At 42.8% G+C, this 15,954-nt stretch overlaps 1 protein-coding gene across 1 annotated transcript in view; it reads right to left on the bottom strand.

The window, feature by feature from the left end:
* Window positions 1-15,954, bottom strand: part of ATG7 (autophagy related 7) — a 260,635-nt gene that overhangs the window by 126,004 nt on the left and 118,677 nt on the right. The window contains exon 18 of the mRNA XM_063426931.1: window positions 3,473-3,595. Coding sequence (XP_063283001.1) covers window positions 3,473-3,595 — 123 coding nt within the window. The remainder of the gene's footprint in view (window positions 1-3,472; window positions 3,596-15,954) is intronic.

Below are 15,954 nucleotides of genomic sequence, written 5' to 3'. Positions count from 1 at the left end.
ACAGACATACTGATACACATACTGACACACACAAAGACATATTGACACATACTGACACACAGACACACACACACAGATATACTGACACACAAACATGACACTCACACACACTGACAGATATACTGACACAGACATACACTTTAAAACCAACCCTCCAGTTTCCTACCTTTCCTACTGGTGGCTGAAAGGTGTTGGGAGTTGGGGTCTAGCGCTCGCGGCCAGCCCCCCTCCAATCTGCCTACTCTTCTTTCCCGCGCGCTCCTCTCTTTGTGGGAGGAAGTGGTGCGTGGCCGTCACTTCCTCCCAGCCGCTGCCGAAAAGCAAGGGGCCCACTCCCGCTGTTAAAGCGCCTTAGCGTGCGACCGGGCCCCTGCTGACAGAAGCCCACCAGGTGGTCCTTTGTGCATGGGCCACCCGGTGGGCCTCCTTAGTGTGCGGACTACCGGCCAGAGGGTTAGAAATTGTTGAGGCCAGCAGGGCTCACGGTGCAGCTGGCCAGTTTGCCCTGCATTAAAGACGGCCCTGCGTATATGAGCTATTATTTTGTATATGTTCATGAGTAGTTTATGGTATTGTGTATGATACATATGAATGTGGGCTGTGTATGGGGGCTGCTTGTGGAATTGTGTGTGTGTGTGTGTGTGTGTGTGTGTGGATGGATATGTCACAGTGTGTGTGTTTGGTAGTGTGTGGGGGCTGTTTGAGGTATTGCATGTGGGGTTGTGTGTATGCATGTGGATTGTTAGTGGTGTTTCATTTGTGCGGATTGTGTGTATGTTTGTGTCTGGGCTGTCCGTATTATTTGTATCATGGGAGGGTTATTCTGCATTTCTGTGTATATCTAGCAGTGTGGGTGCCTTCCAGTGGGGACTAGGCCGGCCAGGTACATGTCAAGGACAGGAGCTGCAACAGCAACTGCGAGCTGCTCTATTACAGTGTGGATTCCTATTCACAGGTGCTGGGAGGAAGTGATCTGAGATCACTACCTCTACGTGCTGCATTGCATAAATTGAGGATTGTCCTTCACCACCTTTTCGGATTAGCAGATATCTGAAGTTTTACTGGGACTCCTGATAGGCCAGATCCTGTTTGGCTCTAGCAGCCTTGAGTGCCGTGCAAAGACACCTTGAGTGCCGTGCATGGCACTAGTGCCGTAGGTTGCCTACCCCTGTCCTAGAGGAAAGACACATATAGTGCTTTTATTTATTTTATAGATTAATAATCATATGATTTGGCAAAATAGGATACTCCAGAAGTATCCTATTAACGTGAATGTTGTTCGATGAAACCTCATTTAGGACACTTGTTAAAACTTTTGAATTTCAGTTATTTTTGCACCTTCACAATTTTAAATATGATGTGTCATTGCCATATGTGTATGTTACAGAATGTCCATATTAAAATCTAAACACACTACATTAATTTCACTTATTGTGTGAAAATGAAAATTGAATTTTTGTCAATCTTAACCCCTTAAGGACACATGATTCCCTTTTATTCCAGAAGTTTGGTCCTTAAGGGGTTAAAGAAAATAGGTTTACCTATTTATATGGTGATCTATGTTAAATAATTTATTCACTGCATGTGGCATTTTCAAACATGTACACATTACTCTTCTGTTAAAAAACAAACAAAAATAAAAGCCAATTCTGCATAACAATTCTGTCACTCATGACAATAATATGTCATTATATTTTAGCCATTCAATAAATGATAAAAAAAACAAATAGATCAGGGACCTTGACTTCAAACTCTTTTTGGTAATCTACATTTCCCACCTGGTCTGTCCCTGCACCATGTATAATCTGTGGAATCCATAGGTTCTCACAAATGCATTCCATTTTCTTGATGGCTCTGTCCTACAATGCACTCACTCTATTGCCAGACGGATATTTAAAATGGGTTTACCTCGTAAGTGCACCGGATAACGATCTCTCTACAATGTCTTTAAAAACCATGATAGTCCGACTGACGTAATGGATACTGCAGCTATACTCTTCTGGGTCCACTTCTAGTATGTAGTTATTTTCACTAACGCTTAATTTAAAAGCCTCAAATTGTAATAATTTATCCAGAGATAGTAATAGTGATATATAAATTAGGCATATGGAGACAATTTATTGTGGCAAAACAGGTGCTATTTTGGGTGCACAGTGCTAAATGTTGAGAGACTGTCCCATTGGTTTCTATAATGATCAGCTCCGATTTCGTCTTGATAAATTTCCTTCTAATTTGGAATTTTAGATCTATAATTTACTATTCCAGTGTCTGTGTCACCTCTATTTATGTAATTTACTCATGCCACTCTCACTACAATTTACTCTATTCCCCCGTGCCTCTTGCATCACAATCGGTTCTACCCGTCAATGTCCTCACCACTCTCTGTTCTATTTCCAAGTGTCCTCACCACTATATTCTATTCCCAAGAGTCCCTCGCATCACTATTTGCTCTATTAGCCAATGTCTGTCTTACCACTATCTGCTATATACCCCAATGTCATTCACATCACTACTTGCTCCATCTCTCAATCTCCTCACCACTACAAGTTCTATTTCCCAATGTCCTTCTCACCACTATCTGGGATATTCCCGGTGTCCTTATTGCCACTACCTACTCTATTCTCCGCTGTTTTTCTCATCACTACCTGCCCTATTCCCAAATGCCTATTTCAGTGCTACACTAACGGATCTATTCCATTGTCTTCACCACTATCTGTGATATTCCCCAGTGCCCCTATCACAACTACTTGTGATATATTTTTATATGCTAAATCTAAAATACATTACTCTATCTTAATTCTCCTCAACCTCTCTGCTGCATTTGATACTGTTGACCACTCATCGTTTTCAAACCTGACAACACCTTGGACTCCATGGCACTGTGTTTGCCTTGTTTTCATCCTACTTTTCTGAATACTCATTCAGTGTCTTTCTCTGGTGCTACCTTCTCTCCATTGCCGCTCTATGTTGGTGTTCCCCCAAGACTCTGTTTTTGGTCCTCTTTTACTTACATCTACACTGCCTCTATCTGTAACCTTATTAATTATTTTGGATTTCAATACTAAAATATAGAGCATCATAACAATGGAAAAGTGACACCTTTTGTTCATCTTATGTTGTAAAATCAAATTGTGGGATACACGGTTACCACAGTTTATCACAAATTTTCCTTCAAAGTAATCACTCGCCTAACCACACCTACCTTAGTGATCTGATTATTTTCATATTTTCTTTTGTTTCTACTATATAATATCTAATATCCTTTCCACATCCCACCCTTTATCAAGATGTACATGTGTGTATACACACACACACACACACACAATCACCTTTCCTTGTACTTATAACTTTTTCTATGTGTATTATCCTTTGCAAATCTGTCATTAAAATAAAAATCTCTCATTATGTAAAACAAATGATTAAAATATTTTGCCATAAAAGTTTAAAAACCCTATCCATCAAAAGTCCTTACCTCTGCGGCCTGTGTCTCCTGATGGAGAAGTGTGAGGCCAGTTAAATCTTCCAGGAAAGAATGTGAAGAATTAAAAACGTTGCTCAAAAACTGGAACCCATCTTTCTCATATTGCTCAATAACCTGTAAATACACCAAAAATATAGTTGGTTAAACCAAGTCATTGCTTAGCAGGAATATTTAAATGTAGCAGAAAGCAGGCCTGAGGCAAAAACTCACTATGCAAAAAACGTAATTTTTAAGAAATAAAGAATAACATTTTCATTTAATGTTTACATAAATAAGACCAAATGCACACCAAAATCCTTAAAACGTGTAACACAAAAGGTTAAAATTATCTCTTAGTTTACTCATGATAGATGTGGCAAAAAGTATTGGAGTGCCATTTCTTCTGTCCAAACTGTGTGAAGGTAACATTTAAAGGACCACTATAGGTACCCAGACCACTTCAGCTCAATGAAGTGGTGTGGGTGCCAGGTCCCTCTAGTTTTAACCATGTAGCTGACAGCCGCTAGAGGAGCTTCCGCGATTCTCAATCACAGTGAGAAGACGCTGACGTCCATAGGAAAGCATTGAGTAATTATTTCCTATGGGCAGTTTGAATGCGCGTGCGGCTCTTGCCGCACACGCGGTGCTGACGTCAGAAGGAGGAGGAGAGTTCCCCAGTGCTGGAGAAAGGCGCTGGAGAAAGGTAAGTGGCTTTTTTAAGTGGAGTTTTAACCCCATCAGCCCAGCGGGAGGGGGCCCTGAGGACTACATAGTTCCAGGAAAACTAGTTTGTTTTCCTGGCACTATAGTGGTCCTTAAAAGTAGACCAGTGATGCTTTTTTGACTCTGTGGTATCATCTACTTTTCTATCTTTTTTTTATTTCAGTGATACATTACGGCCTCATATGATTATTATTATACATGACACTAAACTAAAGCTATGCAAGTATTTTGATTTGTGTTTCAAAGTGTAAGTGATACTTTTAAATCTTTGTAATACAATAAAGGATTCATTTTTAAGGTTTTGAATGTAAATTGAGTGTGAACTGGATGTTTTTTTTTCTAGTATACCATGAATGTTTCTATTTAAGCCTAAGCCAGTATGAGAGCTGGCCTTGCTTTTATTTGTGCCCAATACAGATTTACTATTGTAGGTCTTGTCTTGATTACATAGTTATATAATCTGAAAAAATAATTGCGTCCATCAGGTTCAGCTTTTCTCACATCTGTTTTTTCTGTTGATCCAAAAGCATGCAAAAAAGAATAAAGTTTCAAGCGATTTCCAATATCGCAACAAACTAGCCTCAGAATGGCTGTCAGAGCTTTCCTTGAATCAAGAAGCGATTACCCCAAACATTAAAAATAATATAGACAAATAGAACGTGATCCTGTGTTTGTGAGGCATTTTTACATATATACAGTGAACAAATGAAATTTGAAGCTGCTAACACACTACTTAAATAGATTAAAGAGCCGTACACTATTATACCAACTGGTGTAAAATAGTGAGGAGTGTGTAGCGCTAGGTTGAATAAACACTTACCCCTAAGGGTTACAAGATATTGTAGTACAAAAATCCCTAAGGGGAACAAAGTAAACAGAATATGGTGCAATAAAATAGTGAATTGAGTAGTGTAAATAATTACAATAGGGATCCACTCACATGATACAGAGCCTCTTAAGGACCGGCTCTGATCTCTTCCACTTTTGTGTACTTAAAGGGGGGGACACACCTTCGACGTCCATATCAGGTGAAAACCTCAATATAAGGAAAAGAAATGGAAGAAAACAGGGAAGAAAAGCTGACCCTGGTGTTGAAATCCTCAATAGAATGCACTCAGAGCCAAGTTAAGGGGGATAAGGTGAGAAGCTAATTTTATGTTTACTTTACAATATTCTATTGAAGATTTCAACACCAGGGTCAGCTTTGCTTACCTGTTTTCTTCTATTTCTGTTCCCTATATTGAGGTTTTCACCTGATATGGACGTCAAAGGTGTGTCCCCCCTTTAAGTACACAAAAGTGGAAGAGATCAGAGCTGGTCCTTAAGAGGCTCTGTATCATGTGAGTGGATCCCTATTGTAATTATTTACACCACTTAATTCACTATTTTATTGCACCATATTCTGTTTACTTTGTTCCCCTATAGGGATTTTTGTACTACAATATCTTGTAACCCTTAGGGGTAAGTGTTTATTCAACCTAGCGCTACACACTCCTCACTATTTCACACCAGTTGGTATAATAGTGTACTGTTCATAAAAAATAATATCCCTAAATATTATGTTTTTGGAACATTTCATCCAGATTCACTCGGATGAAACCATCTCTTCAGGCAGAAAATTCCACATACTTATTGTTCTAACTCCAAAGAACCATTTCCTTCGCATTAGACCAAATCTCCTTTCCTTCAGTCTAAATGTGTGACTTTGTGCCCTAAGTTTATCAACAGATTTCCAAACAATTGGCCCCAAATGTATTTGTATAATGCATTTAATTGAACAGCTACACACCAATCCTTCTAACAGAGAAGCATTGGATTTTAATCAATCGAGACTAAGTTGGTACAGAACTCTTGTTGCAGTTACATAAAACATCTCTGTGTTGGCAGAGTTTCAAAAAGATACTTCTACTTCAATAAGCAGTAATTATTCTGGTGCTTGGTACAGATTTATGTCAAAACTTTGTCAGGCTACTCCAACACCATTTCTATTTATTATTGTACAATACATTTCTGACTGAATAACTAATGTGCACAGAACAAAAACTGTCTGGGCAAAGCGAGATCCTGGCAGATATTTCACAGCATAAGGAGTGACCTTCCTGTCCTTTTACATACAGGAAAGGTTCCCATAGAGCTGAAGAGGCTTCACAAACAGGAAAGGGAGAATAGGAAGGAAACCCAGTCTGTTCCCTGGATGAACAGTACAGCCATTAAAGCAAGTAGTTTTATTCAATATTTAAGGGAAACTTCAGCACAAGAATTACAACTTCATTAATATGTTCTCAAGCTTTATGGGAAAACAAAGGTTTAAGCCACCTCCACTCACCTACGTCACTGCTGTTTTATGATGTAAACTCCATATATGGTAAGAAATAGAAAGCACAGAAGTCAGTGTAATAAGATACAAACAATGTAACAAAGGATCCTGCAGCTTTGTGTAGACTAAAGGTACCATATTAATTCCATTTAATGAATTAGAAATCAATTTTAAGCCTGAAACATTATTACTGCAACTCTCCAAAAAGAGATCCACGTTAACCTCACTTTGAATTCTGCAGCCAGGGCCAGACTGGGACAAAATTCGACCTGGGTATTTAAGGGCAGAGAAGCCCAGAATACCAGAGAGGAGGCATGTTTCGTCATCAGCAATTACAAGTATGCCCCCAAAATGAATATGTTAGTTTGATGCCTTTCCAGGGCAGTCCATGCACAGAACCTTATGTAATGCTATCAGATGAGGAAAATGCCCTGTGCTTGTTTTCCACATCACACGAAGTTAATAATGACATTAATAATGACAGGATTATGCTTGGTTTGCTGGTAACTCTTCTACAGTGTCCCCATACGTGGGACACTAGAGGACGGGTCAAAATTGGCACTGGGCTGTTAAAGAGAGCCAGGGCTGGCGCTACCATTAGGCGAATAAGGCATCTGCCTGGTGTGCACCCACCGCAAATTTTCCTGGTTGACTGCCCTGATGCTGTCATAGGCTGATGTGCTGGGCGAGCGGTTCTTTAGCCACGCCCCAGCGCACCAGGTGCTTGGCGAGCTTTGCAGATGATTATGTTTCTTCACTGCAATTTAAAGTTTAGCGAATAAACCTCTGAGGGAATGTAGCTGCATTCATGAAGGGGCGGCAAAATGGATTGTTGCGTAGGGCGGCAAGAATCCTTGCACCGGCCCTGAAAGGAGTTGTGTATATGTGAGGAGGCTCCCTGTTGTATGTGCTTGGAGGCTGCTTATGGGATTGTGTGTGTGTGTGTATAGGGAATGCGTATATCATTTTTAAAGGGGATTTGTTTGTGGTGTATTTTGTGTACATGGAGCCTGCAATGAAACTGTTGCGCATATGTATAGAAAGTATGTCTACAGGCTTCCGTGTGCTTTGATGTTAAGGGGCTGCAGTTTACATTTGAGTCTAGGGGCTGTATGTGTACATAAGAGGGTTAGCATGTAATGGGGGCGGTAGTGTGTGTGTGTCTATAGAATGGCATGGGGCTTAATTCATTTTAAATAATAACAATAATAATTATTATGAATTGAATAATTTTGTAAATCAAAGAAAACATATTCTTACAACAGGGAGGGGGACAGGTTGAGCCCTCTTGGTTCAGTGGGCTGTATATTCAGTGTTCCATCTGTTTGTGCCTCCTCCGGTTGCAGATCATTCAGCGCACTGCGGTGATAAACCACGGCAATGCTATATTTGGCTGAAGCTTGCCATGTAGACACACGCCTTGACTTGCCACCAAAATCTGCAGCACTCTAATGGCTTAATCTTATGGTTTTTCCATCTGCCATCTGTTCATGCATTGATACCTGCAGTTAGAAGAAGTGCTAACCCTCCAATTCTCCACAGACTGAACATTGAAGCTCACCATGTCGCCATTCTGAACTCTCTAGCTCTCCAAAGAAAGAACACTAACTGATGAAGTGGATTCAAAGCCTTCATATGGAACCATGCATCTTTATATATAAACAGCCATGATCTATGCAGCATTCCATAGACTGATCCACAAATGCAAAAGAACTGTAGAAAATATACTCAACTGTACAGCTCTTCACAGGCTGAACGATAAATGTTACAGTTTTACACAGACTGAATATGGAACTCTACATCATGCTATATACTGAGCCTTTAAAGGGACACTCCACACACATAAATCTCTTTAGCTTTAATTTTTCACAAAGTGCAGATATGAATAGAAATTGGCACTTTTATAAATTACACCCCCTAGATGTCAGATAACCGGTCCTGTTATTTCCTGGTTAGGTTAGCTCAGTGGAGCTAAACTCCAGAGGCAAGCAAATGCTCAGAGCACCTGCCTTGCAAATCTAACACTTTAATTCCCCTGTCACTAAGTGTATTTACGTCCCAACCCTCTGTGTACAAAAATGGTCCTTAGGGACCATCAATCCTTAAATAGGTGTCATGGGGGGGCCGAATAAAACGTATATCGTCTCTATCGTCAGGGTGCTGAGCTCTCCATATATCAATAAGGCCCGTATGTTGCATAAAGGTGTGTAATAGCTTATCCTGTCCCCCCTTTCTATGGGACCTCGGAAGACCTCAGCATGGCCCCCTGTCCATCGCCAGGCACGTTGCCGCAATAAAGTCTCCCCCCACTATCACCATACCATGCGGTAGAGTGTTAACCATGTGAGTCAGTTCCGTCCAGAAGTCTTTGGCTGGGTCATTCGGAGTATAGATATTAAGAATATGAATAGCATGTGAATACAAGCTCCCCGAAACCAGGACAAATCTCCCTCCCGGATCCGTGTGGACTTTGCTAATCTTAATCGGGCATCTATTATGTATAAGAATAGCTACTTCACTCCTCTTGTTGAGGGCCCTAGATTCGTACGCGACCCTGAAAGCAGGATCTCTGAGGGCAAATTTCGCCGAAGCCGGTAGCTGTGTCTCCTGCAGGAAAGCTATGTCTGGGTTCATGCGCTTGAGTTTCCTAAACGAGATGTTTTTTTAGGGACGTTAAGGCCCTTAACATTTAATGATACTAGGTTCACAGGCATATTGGTTCATCTGGGGATTCATTATACTTACAAACCCTGTCCTGTCGCCTCTTAAAGCAAGTACTCTGTTTTTTCTAAATCATGGAGTAGGCAAATGTCCCTGCGTCCGGGTCCCCGCCTCTCCTCCCCCCAAGGGTAAAGTGGTAAGGGTGTGGGAACAGGAGGTTAAGGGTGTGGGAACAGGGGGGAAAAGGTAATGAGAAACCAAGAAGAGGAGAAAGAAAGAAATTAGACATATTATACACAAATCGCCTGATCTTACCTCTAGCCAGGCTCAATTGGGGTTCGTGTCCCAGCCCCTCCAGAACTACGAAAGAGCGCTAGGGTAGCGGGGACACGGACCGACTCATAAAGGCACATCCCAGTGTGCCCACACATAAAACGTAGGAAACTCGAAATGCTAATATATTACGATTCTTTGCTTAGCGACACAGAGCATTCACCAGAGCTTTAAAGGACCCACCATTGAGTGATCCCACTGAGCCCACCCATAATCTGCCATAGGATGTTCTAATCGTAAGCCAAGGACATGCCTTTTGACCATACCCCACAAGGGGACCCCCAACCTGAGCTCATCTAACGTGGAGGGGTTACATCCAAACTAAACAAGGTTTACAGAAGATATTTGTTGCCGCCGGATCATATCCTAACCTAGACAAGGCCTAGTCTCCAGAAGCAGCAGAGGGAAAAGGCCGGGGAGCCAAGGTGCCGGTTCATAGCCTCAGGATAACCCCGTCCCCTCCTGACCGTAAACCCTCCCAAGCAGCCTGTGCAACCGGGCTTCGAAGACTCAATACGGGGGAAATACCAGTCAGGGCCTATCCCACATTATATCCCTCCCAATTGTCGCGGACTGGGTCCGCACGGAATCTCCCCCACACTATCCGATGTGTAGCTGAAAGAAGCCGTCCTCCAGGGCCTCACTCACCCGCCGAGAACCATTCGCGTGGAAGCGGTGGAATATCCTCTGACGTCAGGCCAGGTACCACCAGCTCCACCGGATCTTGGACTAGATCTCGCAGGAATGCCTTAGCATCGCCGTCCAGGTGTAGTACCTTGGTGCGTCTGTCTTTGAATGCCAGCAGACACGTCCAGCTTGCGCCAACGGCAGACCACGCCCCCCCAGCTGCAGTTCTATACAGATTACACAATGAACTCTGAGACATCTATAGACAGGAATGCGCAAATCGTATCGCCCGACGCCCAGGTCATGCAGTTCTGGGTGCCGGGCAGTTTGTTATTTTTGTCCTGCTGCAGGCTAATAGCAGAGATAAAGGATTTCCCCCCCCCCCTAGGATCCAGGTCCCTAGCACAGCTGCAGGGGACTTGGACCCTCCTTCGAGGCATCAGTGTATGTCTGCGCAATGTGCAGGGCCAGCCTTAGGGGTGTGCAAGCTTTGCGGACGCACATGCCAACAGGGGCGCCAGGCGGCCAACACAGCTCGCAACAATCAGAGCTTCACCTACATCAGAGTGCACTGTAGGGGAGAGTTTGCTCCCTGGCTGGCCTGCCCTTAACCCTTTATTGGCCGGTGAAGAGATTGAGGATCTCCCTCATTGGCCCCATGTCTGTCTGTAAGGGAGGAGTGATCAGAGAGTGCTTCAGTTCTGTACCTTTGCCAAGTGAAGATACTGAGCACTCCTCTCGCAAGCTCTGCCCTCCTACCCACACTGCATCCCTATCTCACAGCACACTATGTCCCCTACCCATACTACAACCCTATCCCACTTCACACTGTGTCCTACCCATACCACATCCCTATCGCACCCCACACTGTGTCCTACCCATACCACATCCCTATCGCACCCCCCACTGTGCCCTACCCATACTACATCCCTATCGCACCCCACACTGTGCCCTACCCATACTACATCCCTATCCCACCCCACACTATGTGTCCTACCCATATTACTATCCCACACTATGTGCCCTACCTACCTAGGGTGGGATAGGGATTCTACATCCCTATCCCACCCTACACTATGTGACCTACCCCTACTACATCCCTCTACCACCCCACATTATGTGCCCTACCTACATCCCTATCCCACCCCACACTATGTGCCCTACCCCTACATCATCCCTATCCTACCCCACACTATGTGCCCTACCCAAACTACATCCCTATCCAACCCCACACGATGTGCCCTACAAACACACACACACACACATTACATCCCTATGGCACCCCACACTATGTGCCCTACCAATACTACATCCCTATCCCATCCAACACTATGTGCCCTACCCATACTACATCCTTATCCAACCCCACACTATGTGCCCAACACACACTACATCCTTATCCCACCCCACACTATTTGACCTGTACACACTACATCTTTATCCTGCCCTAAACACATTAGATCACTATCCCACCCCACACTCCTTACACACATTCCTTACACACACACACACACACACACACTCTATAACCTACACACTACACAGCTATCCCACCCCACACTATATTCCCAAAGACCAGTTTTTACAGGGGCACTCTAGGCACCAGAACCACTACAGTTTAATGTAGTGGTTCTGGAGCAAGGAGATTGACCCTATAGGCTCAGCACTACCTTTTTTATAACCAAGTATGTCAATGGATATAAATAACCTAATGAGGTTGCCTCATTTATTTATAGTTATATTTTTTGATAAAGCAAGCTACAATTCTCATTTGGAAATGATTCTGTTTAAGTTCACTACCTACTTGCATTTGTTGATTGCATTTAGGTATTGTTAGGTTTGTCTCCAAAGTTACCATCAATAAAGACCTTATTTAAATACGGTTTTGATTAAAATCATTTTTTTGTATCAGGACAAGTAGATTGTCATGGCGGACAAGTAGATTGTCATGGCGGACAAGTAGATTGGGCAAACACTTTAGTCCCTGAATAAGGTGTTTTTTTTTTATTTCCACACCCCTGGACTATATAAGGGCCAACAACTCAGAAAACATGTAACACTAAATTCTCACTTTTTGATGACTAAATTAAATTTGTTTTATAGTACCCAGCATCTGTCAATGAATTAAAGTCTAAATTCAGCAAACTGTCAGATCATCTAAAGTAATGGAATTAGTGAAAATATTTTCTTGATCAATCAACATGTTTAAAGCATGGACTGCATCAAGTAGAGTTTGTAATAAGCAGCTTATTAAATCCAACATGAAAACGGGAATATATATCACACAAACCCTCTGACTGTGTGAGGTGAAAAGTTGAGTCTGAGCTGCAGGTTTCTGACTATGCATACTAAATAAAAGGAATGAATATAGAACTATATGTTTCAGCTTTCAAGAACCCTATCAGCGGAAGCGGTCTTTCCCTGAAATGCGATAGTGAATCCTTTGGGAGTCTGGATTCACACTCTGACAAAACAATGGCAGGGCCGTGGCCAGTGTGATTTCGGCTGAAGATATTCTATGCTGAATAAACAATGCTCCCAACTGTTCACACATAGAGCTCTCTTTGTTTCCTCGAGTTATACTTAACCCAAATCAAGAACTTAATCGAGAAACCACTTAGTAACAAAAGGGGACATTGTACTTGTTGCTTCTTAGTTTCAAAACAGAAAAGTGGAGAAGCAGCGAAACAGCTGTGTTTAGGGAGAACGGCCACATTTGATGACAAAGTACAGTCCAACGAGTAGGGAGAAATCACTGTTTATCATTGGGAATTGATTCACCAACTGATTGAGTTAATGGCTAAGAAGTCCTCTTCCATCTGCAGTATCTGTGAGACTGGTCTTGGTAGTATTGGGTTTGCAAAGATGCAAAGTGGACCTTGACAATGCAACAACTAACAAGAGCTATAGAACATTCGCAGACATAGATTACATAACATATACAAACAAAACAAAGTGAGAAACCCTGAATTCAAGTAAATAAATCCCACACCTGCTGCAATGGTACAAGAAAAGGGGGCACACTGTCCCTTTAATAAAAGTACACGAGTATAAACCTGAACCCTGTGCACCAAGGATTTACCACACAATTAAAAAGTAACACTTGAAAAATGAATGGATGATATTTATTTTCTTCAAAAACACCTTAAAAGATATAAAAGCAGAAAAAACAGAGAAGAATAATTTTTCCAAGCTCTATAATAAAGTGCCTAAAATTGCACTCACATTAGCAGACTCCTGTATGTACCTGTAGTCTTGGTATAACAGTTTAAAACAAATAACTACAACGATAATCCACCACTCATATACTGTCTGCACCTCTGCAGTCTGATTCCCATAATATCGACGCCATCCAGCTTTCCAGCTAGTTGGTCCTCGGCTGCCTTCCACACTATTTGCCAATCTGTCGCATGCCTCAGTTGTGCCAAAACAGCAAGTGTCTGGAACTATCAGTATTGAGTTAAGGTGTTCAAATTGTGTCCAAACTACAGTCTATGAATCTGCATGGCTTCCCCACTTCCTTTTTTTGTAAATCTTTTTTTTTATTTATTTTGTGAGAAGGGAAAAAGAGCATGTTAGTATAAACAACAACAATAGTGGGGACTTGCAGGTCCCTATTGCAACTGGAACAATAATGTCAAACATAAAACACATGTATCGTTCACTATTTAAGTTAGTTTCAGGTCGATATAGACCGGATTTTGCGAACGAGTGCATATCATCAGTCGTCACAGTTTGTGGTTAGAGTTTTCTCCCTTCCCCCCGGCGAAAATATGTATATCGTGGTGCTACTTCAGAAAGGGACGCATTTCTTAAGCATCCCTGGCCCCCAAGGGCAACCAAGTATGCAATGGTGTGGGCTCGTCCTGCCTGTGTGCCTCCGTGTTCCTATATGTCTCATGTGGTCATTGCAATATTGCTTATCATGTGCAGGTCCATACCCGGGTGAGTGGACCATGGTCTTAAGACAATGCACAGGTCTGTCTGCCCAAGCTAAGACGTTAGCCTGCCCATTGTGAGCGAATGCTTGTCCATGGGTCATGGGTGTAAATTGTGTGAGATGCGTATAGTGTAGCTGTTGTCTGGTCCTTCTGTGGTTGCAAAGGGTAGTCCCAGTTGTGTGTGGGCTGAGTCCTTCGATATGTATGCGTCTTTTCATATGTCGGTATCTATGTAGAGGTTAAGGATGAAGGTAAAATGTATCAAGGCAGGGTGCCCTCAGGGCCGAATCATAGAGCGGGTAGATCAGATCAGGGAAAAACAAAAGAGAATGGTCACGTTCCTCGGGTCAGGTGTCCCCCCTCACTCTCACATCTCGCCCTACCGGCCTCGAGATATAAATGCGTACCATGGCTGCCACATTTCCGCGTGTTTGCTCCCCCTGCCGAGCAGTGAAGGTTGCATTGTTTCCGCCCCCTGAATATCCTCCACCCTGCAAATCCATTCCTTCAGTCGAAGTATCTCCGTCTTCTTCCAGTACAGCGGGATCAGGGCTTTGGCCGCGTTGAGTAAGTGGCGTAGGATCGATTTTTTGTATCTGGCGATCGACAACTTTGAGATTTGCAGGAGTGCCAGAGCCGCCATCCATTTGGTCATCTCTCCCAGGATGTCGGTTATTTGCTGTCTAATAATCTCCCAGTATGGGGCGATGGAACGACATTCCCACCATATATGTATTGTCGTGCCTCTCTCTTCTTGGCATCTCCAACATATCGGGGGTGTTGTCGGGAAGATCCTGTGAAGTAACGTCGGGGTTCTGTACCAGAGTGCGATTAGTTTGTAGTTAATTTCTTGATAATGTGAACTAATGGAACTTTTATGTTGCCAGATTAATGCGCCTTCCCATTAGCAGGGTGTGAAGGTGGTGTCCATCAATGCCCATTGTCTACGGAAGGTGGTGTTCTCCGTCAGGTGTCTCCCCACTTCCTTTCATGCAATATTCTAACTCTGTTTCTTGACGACTTGAAATTCCAATTAACCCACCTTTAAATTCAGAAGCCACAAAACATTTCTATTACTACCTCATAGAGGCAATCCCAGTGGGCTACTTCTCCCACACATGTAGCAGGTATTACCCTTGATATATATATATATATATTTTTTTTATTTTTTTTCAGATGTATGCTCAACCTCTCATCTCATTTTCTCTATCATCAAACCACCTCTTAACTTTTGTTCTCAATAGTCCTCTCATGCAACATCTTCAGCCTAACTCTCGTCAACCTGGGATAAATACAAACAGGTTTTCCTAATGCTATAGTGTTTCCTTACTTATGTAGGTGTCCACATCCCTTCCCCACCAAAACATTTAAAAGGTAGTTTTATTTACCTTTACTTCCTCACCATTTGGTCTTGCCGTGGTCACTCCTCCCTGACTAAGATCATCCAGTGCCAATCTAGTGCTTGGTCAAGCATTGCGAGGCTAGTGTGCATGCACAGAAAAATCGCTCTGCGCCAATCAAATCTTCTCTAGGAGCAGCATTTGATTGAGTCTGACCAAGTTCTCACATAGGAAGCACCTCTTCTAGAGCTGTGTTTAACTTTGCAATGTTTTACATTGCAGAGTTAAAACTAAATGGCTACTGCATTCAGATGACTTCATTGAGATAACAGGGCTCCACAAATTCCAGACACCAGGCTGTCATAGCGACTAGGAATTTTGTCTTGGCACCTGAGTTTGGCCAACCTGTTTACTTCAGAGGTGGTCAGACGGTCGGGGGAAGAGTGGAGGCAGGGTGGTTGCTCTGCTCCCTCATGCACCCTACAGCGATGCCAGGAGCAGGGATATGATGTCACTCTGGGCCTGGCATTGCTAAAAAGCATGCAAGGGAGG

The sequence above is a fragment of the Pelobates fuscus genome, chromosome 7 (assembly GCF_036172605.1).
Source record: "Pelobates fuscus isolate aPelFus1 chromosome 7, aPelFus1.pri, whole genome shotgun sequence".
NCBI lineage: Eukaryota > Metazoa > Chordata > Amphibia > Anura > Pelobatidae > Pelobates > Pelobates fuscus.
This window is presented reverse-complemented; position numbering and strand designations above follow the sequence as displayed.